At 36.0% G+C, this 7960-nt stretch overlaps 1 protein-coding gene across 1 annotated transcript; it reads left to right on the top strand.

The window, feature by feature from the left end:
- The first annotated feature begins 1974 nt into the window (after positions 1–1974).
- On the top strand, positions 1975–2898 carry LOC134612312 (olfactory receptor 11L1-like). The gene has a single exon (XM_063456650.1). It carries the CDS (start codon positions 1975–1977, stop codon positions 2896–2898), a length of 924 nt encoding a protein of 307 aa, XP_063312720.1.
- Positions 2899–7960: the final 5062 nt, after the last annotated feature.

The following is a 7960-nucleotide window of genomic DNA, read 5'->3' as shown; positions in this document are numbered from 1 at the left end:
CCCCTGGTATAAACAGTATAGAATATAAAATAGGATCACAGACATTTTTAGCAGTATTTCAAATATTTGGCTTTGATGGAGCTCTGGCGTTCAACCATATATTATTTCTGATGAGTTACAGTTTAAAAAAATCAATAATCTGAGGATATTTCCCTACCGTTTTGCCACATACTGTAACCAGATTTCTAAGAAATCCTTTGGTAAGTAACTTTACATATTTATTTTAAAAGTGTTTTATCAGGGAAAATGTGCAAATTTAAAAAAAACAAAAAAAAAAACAACAATATTCAAGGAAAATTAATAAAATGTTGAGTTAAACAAAATATCATACTCTGTGTAATACATGGTTTTTTAATAATAAAGGGAACTAAACTGGCGTATATACCTTATGTTTGGAAATATTGGTATACTTTTCAATAAGTTGAAAGATTGTTTTAATGCAATCTAGTTTAATGTTCTGAATGTAATTGCAGTCTTTCAGGGGCTTGTTGTATTTAAAAAAACATTGAACTGTATCAGAAATCTGAAATCTGAATTAAAGAAATGCAGCTAAAAATGTTAAAAGTCTATAGAAATTCTCACATTTTTCTAAAGTCACAACATGCGTATTTTAGCTTTAGTTAAAAAAGTGTGATTTGCCAACAATTCTAAGTGAAATGAATTTGAAGAAAATCGGAATCATCTATGTCAGTTCAGTAATTTGGGCTGCAATTTTTAAGTTCATTATGAATTACAGACAATTAACTTTTAAGACAATAATGCTAATTGTCTTTCATGGCTTAATTTACTAAACTACAAACAATGGTAATTTGAAAATAGAATTGTAGAATTGCTTGGTTGGGAAATGTGTGCGAATCAACTATTTCAGAATAAAATCTGCAGTTTGATTTTCAACCCACTACAATTCACACTTCAGTGAATAACCCTGTGTGTCTAAATTGAAACCTACATTTTTCCCTTTCTGATTTCCGGTTAATGTCACAGCCCATTAAACTGCGCAGATACTAAAATATTATCATGATTTAAAACGGTATGTCTTACAGCAGTGGAATATTTTCTTTACTAAAACGTAAATTGCAAATAAATATTATGCTGTCTTAATATCATGTTTCGTTTATTAAAGTCTATTTGATCTTTATTTATATGAGATGACAATGATTAATCACTTGTCACTGCATTTACATTAAGATCATGCCTCCAGTGTAGCACCCATGTGAGTTTGAGTTATGGCTGCAATTCGCTTTGTCCAAAAAAAAGGAATAGATGCAAACGTGTTGGGTTTCAAATCGGCACAACCTATCTGTTTTCTAATCACAGCACCTAATTTAAATTACATCATAGTTATATTCTAAAAATCTAAGAAAGGATCGACATATAACAATCATTAATGATATGACCAATGCTACTTAAAAATAGGTCTAAAAATGTAAAATCAGTCCAATAGTAATTCAGTAACATTGTTTCCTTCATTTGAGTCCTGATTTCTATCCAGTGACCACAGCTGCACTTGAAACACCACTGTCATGGTGTTTTGAGATGGAGAAATGAGCCCTGAGTCTTATCATCTATAAACAAGGAAATAACTGTACTTGGTTATGTAGGGATTTACTACAAAAAGTGTGGTGCTGGTAAGGACATCGATAGCAGGGAAAAGGATGAGCCAGGGGAAGAGTATGTGACAGAAAAAATAGATACTGTCTGAGAATGGACTAGGAAAGGTAAGATAAGAACATCTAAAGACCAGTGCCAACTACACCAAGAGAAAAGAAGCTGGAGGTCCACCGTAGGAAAAACATCAGAAATTAGAAAAAAATACACTTTTGCTTTAGTTTCAATTAAAAAAATTAATTACCTTTAGTTATGTCACTTAAACTGTTGCCGTACCTTCTCTAAATTAAACCAATTTACATGTTTTTAGATTTTTTAGAATCTAAAGTGTCACATCTACATGCTGTGAAGAACCTTGATTAGACTATGACTGTAAAGAATGAATCAAGAGTAACAGAACTCATACTTCTAGGCTTTCGAAATCTTTATGGCTTCAACAATTTAATTTTCATCATATTCCTGAACATTTTCCTTATCACAGTAACTGGAAATATTCTGATTATTCTGTTAGTTTCAATCAGCCATCACCTTCATTCTCCCATGTACTTCTTCCTTTGTCATTTATCAATGTCTGATATTGTTCTCACAACAAATACTTTACCTAGCCTGATGGAAGCAATCTTACATGACGGGAAAAGAATGACAATTTTTGGCTGTATAACTCAATTCTATTTCTTTAGTGGTATAATTATTACAGAATGCTTCCTGCTTGCAGTGATGTCCTATGATCGATACCTGGCTATATGTGTCCCATTGCGTTACATCACTATCATGGACCTTACCTTATGCACCTGTCTGTCTCTCTTGCCCTGGATGTTAGGATTTACCATGAACCTAATAGGTATCATACCTATATCCAACTTTCAGTTCTGTAATGGAAACATAATTGACCATATATATTGTGAATTTTCCCCTCTCCAAAAACTTTCATGTTCAGACACGTCTCTGGTGGAGTTTCTTGCCTTTTTATTTTCCACTCCTTTATTTATTTGTCCTTGTGGTTTTATCATAGTCACTTATGTTCATATCTTCCTCATGATACTTAGGATCCCTTCTACAACCGGAAGACAGAAAACCTTTTCAACCTGCAGTTCCCACCTTCTTGTGGTTGGTGCCTTCTATGGGACATTAATAATAAAGTATATGATACCATCTATAGGTCATGCATTGCTTTTAAATAAGATTATATCATTGCTGCATACTGTGTTTACCCCCCTGTTTAACCCTTTAGTATACAGTCTAAGAAACCAAGACATTAGGATAGCACTGAGAAAGATTTCCGGACATTAGAGACACTGTTTATACATATACATCATAACCCCTTAAGGACAGAGCTTCAGAAGCTTGTCTTTCACTTTATGACAACGGCATTTTTTGCATTTTTTGCTGTTTACGTTCAACTGCAATTTGCATTTGACTAATTTATTGCACAGACACATATTATATACCGTTTTTTAAAGGACAGAAAGGGCTTTAATTTGATGTAACATATATATATATATGCTTATTTATTATAAAAAAAATACAGAAAAATTAAAAAAAAAATTAAAAATGTGTTTTTGTTTACAGTTTTTGCAATAATAATGTGTGCACAATTAGTGCAGGTTAAGGAAAGTAATTAAAAATAAATTCATTTAGTTGTTCTTATTTACAGAATATATAATGTGTCTGGTATTTTCACGTTTTTTTGGTAGTTACAGGTCACAAAGCACAAGGAGTAAAATAAACTTTTAATGTGGAGCGATTTTAGAATTTGGGATGTTTGTCTTGTAAGCTTATTAAAAAAGAAAATAAAAGAAAACAAAATTGCCACACAAAAGTATATATTTATATAAAGTAGACACCACAGGCTATTTACCTAAGGTTGTTTTGACACTTTCTACGTAGCCATTTTACCGCCAACCTCTGCTAAATATTGGAGTAAAATTGTGTTTTTTGGGGGTTTTCGCACACAAACTTATAACAAAGAACTTCTCATGTGTATTTTGTAAAGTTGGTGTATGCTATTCCTGTACAAAGTTTTATTTGTGTTCAGTTACTTCTGCTGAGTACAACGGTACCCCCATTGTATGTCTTTGGCACTATTTCGTGAAGCTACAGTGCCATATAGGAGACCTGTCCTTTTCAGTATTCACAGTCGAATTTTGAGAGACGGATTTAATGAGCCTATGCTTCCATTTGGGGTATTATAACAGTTTGACTGTTAAAAAAAACCCCACAAAGGCCTACCATTTGTAAAAGAAGACACTCCAGGGTATCTCATAAGGTGCATATTGTGCCTTAACATGCCCCCATTTTTTTACCATTACATGCCAAAGTATGTGGTAAAAAATCATTTTGTGCATTTTTTACATACGGATTGCATTTTTGCTGGGCATTTTGTATATTTCATATGTGCCACTAAGTTCAAACCGCCCAAATTATGCTCAGCTAAGTCTTCTGAGTAAAAGGACACCCCCCATTGTATGTCTATGGCACTATTTCGTGAAGCTACAGTGCCATACAGGAGACCTGTCCTTTTCAGTATTCACAGTAGAATTTTGAGAGACGGATTTAATGAGCCTATGCTTCCATTTGGGGTATTATAGTAGTTTGACTGTTCATAAAAAAACCCTTCTGAGTAAAAGGACACTCCCCATTGTATGTCTTTGGCACTATTTCGTGAAGCTACAGTGCCATATAGGAGACCAAGCCATATCAGTTTTTACCGAACTTTGAATTTTGGCGCTGGGCCTATGTGCAATTTCCAAGCATCTTCGCAGGTTTTAAATTCAAACTACCCCACAAAGGCCTACCATTTCTTAAAGTAGACACCCCAGGGTATTTCAAAAGGCATATTTTGAACCTTAGCGTGGGATCATTTTTCCGCTAGCGTGTACCAAGTGTAGTGGTAATAAGCGTTTTTTTCTGCCTTTTTGACACACAATGTGAGTTTGCACAGTATATTTTGCAAACCATGTGTACTACCACTGTATAATACTTACAATTAGCAATACATATGTTGCTCAGCTATGTCTGCTGAGTACAAAAATACCCCCGTATGTACCTTTGCCATGTATATGTGGACATCGGAGGGGCACATTTGGGACACAGCCATTCCATTTTTTTTCAAACTTTAAATTTTTACGCTGTGCCCATGTCCAATTTTAGAGTATTTTACCAGGCTATATAATCCAAATACCCCATAAAGCCATACCATTTCTTAAAGAAGACATCCCAGGGTATTTCAAAAGGCATATTTTGAACCTTAGCGTGGGATCATTTTTCCGCTAGCTTGTACCAGGTGTAGTGGTAATGAGCGTTATTAAATGTATTTTCTAACTTTTTAAAACTTTTTTTACTTTTTAAAACTATTTTTTAAACTTTTGTTTGTTTTGCTTATTAATTTTTTTAAAGTTTCCTAAACTTTCGTAAAACTTTTTTTTACAGATTTAACATTTTTCTAAGCTTTTTTTACCGTTAACCCCTAACTAGCAGTAAGCAGCACTAACAGTAAAATCCCCTATTTTCCCATAACTCCCACCCACCCCAGCTAGCAAAATATTTAATTATACAATATTTAAATTAGTTAATTAAATAAATGTATCCCCTGAGGGTTAAAAAATAAATAAAAGTTAATCGTCATGGGTTAAAAAAAAAAAATTAGATCACAGTATAATACCATGATCTGTATTTTGATCACTGTAGGCAGTGATCGACTGGCATGGAAGGGGTTAATTTTTATTTGGACTGGGCAAAGGGTTTATTTTTTTTTTTTTTACTTAAACGTTATTAAAACTTTTTTAACTGAATTTTTTAACTTTTTAAAGCTTATTTTAAAACTTTTTTTACGTTAACCCCTAGTTAGCCTAACACTAAATACCCCAATTCCCCACTAACTTCCACCCTCCCCAGCTAGCTAAATTGATAATTTTAAAATATTTAAATTAATTAATAAAATAAATTTAACCCCTGAGGGTTAAAAAAAAAGAATTAACCCTCAGGGGTTAAAAAAAAATCAAATCATAGTAAAATGTAATCCCTGCCAATTGATCACTGTAGTCAGTGATCAATTGGCAGGGAAGGGGTTAATTTGTTTTATTAAAATGGGTAAAGGGGGGTGGGATTTTAATTTTACTATGGTTTTTTTCCACCAGGGGGCAGGATCACTGAAGATCCGTCTCCCTGCACTTCACACAGAACCAGGAAGTGCAGGGAGGCGGAGGTGAGTATACAGAGCACATGTGCCCGCTCTGACATGCTGTCAGAGCGGGCACATGTACTGGGACAGCCCTATCCGATGCTCCCGGTCTGCCTCTAATACAGAGGCAGACCGGAGCACCATTAACCCCACGATCGCCGCGATTGCAGCGATCTGGGGTTAATTTTAACGCGTGACGGACGAGGTCCGTCACTCGTCATTAACGCATTCCCCTGAGTGACGGACCTCGTCCGTCACTCGTCCTTAAGGGGATAATCTGAGAAAATGTTTTTAAGTCATTCCTAAACACTTCCCATAAAGAGTCATCTAATGTTTACACTTCGTTTATTGCAAATTTAGTTTCATTTAGAATTTCTTTATCTCCTGCTCTGTTAAAAGCATGATAGACCTTGCAGAAGCCTCCTGTGTGTGATTAGAGTTCAATTTAAAGAGGAGGCATTAAAAACTTTTAAAGTAAGGCTGTGTCAGTCCCCAGATAAGTTTTACATCAATGATTTGCTAAATGCTTTTCCCAATGATATGTGCATGAGATTGTTCATGATGTTACTTAATAGTTGCCCATATTTGATTGGTACGTAATGATACTCTGCCAGGCTCCCTTATTGTGTGTTGTCACAAAACTTTGTTCTGTTTAATAAACAGAGACTCCCTTGTATGTCTTTTAATGAAGTGTCTCCAAGTATTAAAACGGTGTGGCCTGGATAGAAGAATATTTTGAAGTCCATGGCAGAGGTTTGGTGATCACCTAGGAGTAAGTTTCAACAGGGAGCTACTTCACAATTCAGTTTAAAGTTAAGTTTTGGATTGTAACAAAAATTACATTTTTTTTAAAGTGTAACATTATTTAATGAAGAAGGAAGGGCGAATTCTAAATGTTTTGTTAAGCCAACAGATGGCAACAGTGAAGTTCATCATAATAGTAGCCATGTTAGAGAGCAAGTCCTCCCACAAATGAGATGCAATTGTTCTGAGATTTGAAAACACAATGGGAGCATATTAAAATGAAACTTGTATAAAATGGATACAATAAAAATACTATTGATAAAGAAATTAAGTTGGCTGGTAAAAAAAAAGATAGGAATGAACTATTATTAGATAAACAGAAAGAGGAATTGGGGGTTAACTTTGTACAGACCTTCATTAAGAAATTTAACAATGATCACTGAGGTTCCAGAGAAGCCTAAATCTAAAATAGAAGCTGTAAATTTTGGCCAATCTTGTTGCAAGACCCGATTTTGGGTCCAGTATTGCCTAACCACCCTTCAATTATTTTTAAGAAGAATCGCAATATAAAAAATATATTGGCGGAGGCGGAGCTAACCGCGAGACAAGCTGGAAGTGTGCTAGCTGAGCTCCGGAGGGAACGACGGGCAATCTGCGAACATCGAGCTCCTAACAAACCATGGGACACCCCAAAAAAGGCACTACCCCTGCTCAACAGCACAGCAAGCAATCCGGAGCAAAATCGGGCGCCTTAAACAAATTTTTCAAAGATAATGCAGCGCAGCACCTCGAGGAGACAGGCCCCAAGATGGCGGCAGAACTCAGGTCAGAGCACTCCTCACCCCCTTTGAGCCCGGCCATCTCGGACAGCATGTCCACTAATATAGACACTGATCTCAGAGAGATACTAAAAAATGTGCCCACCAAACAAGACATAGCGGCCATGATTCACAAACTGGAATCGAACTTCCAAACAAAAGTGGAAAACATGGCGGCGGACGTTAAAATGGCGGAGGAAAGGCTTGACTCATTAGAAGACAACCAAGACCACACTTTAACCCAAGTTAACCTAGTGCAACAAGCCCTAGAAGCGCAAAACACCCAATTAGCACTGATGTACCGCGCAATTGACGACCTAGATAATAGGGGGCGCCGCAACAATCTCCGAATCAAAGGTATGCCAGAGACCGAAGGGGAGGACCTCCCTGCTACCCTTCAAGAGCTGTTTAACCGCCTGCTCAATAAAGACCCGTCAGAACGTATGTTATTTGACAGAGCCCACAGGGCCCTTAAACCCAGAGGCCCAACATCAGAAGCCCCTCGTGATATAATATGCCGCCTACACTACTTTGGGGGGAAAGAAGATATACTCCGTGAACTGCGGAAAACCACACAACCACTTATTTTCTTGGGGGCCCACATACAAAT

The sequence above is a fragment of the Pelobates fuscus genome, chromosome 5 (genome assembly GCF_036172605.1).
Source record: "Pelobates fuscus isolate aPelFus1 chromosome 5, aPelFus1.pri, whole genome shotgun sequence".
Taxonomy (NCBI): Eukaryota; Metazoa; Chordata; class Amphibia; order Anura; family Pelobatidae; genus Pelobates; species Pelobates fuscus.
The sequence above is the reverse complement of the archived record's forward strand: the minus strand, read 5'-3'. Positions and strand labels throughout refer to the sequence as shown.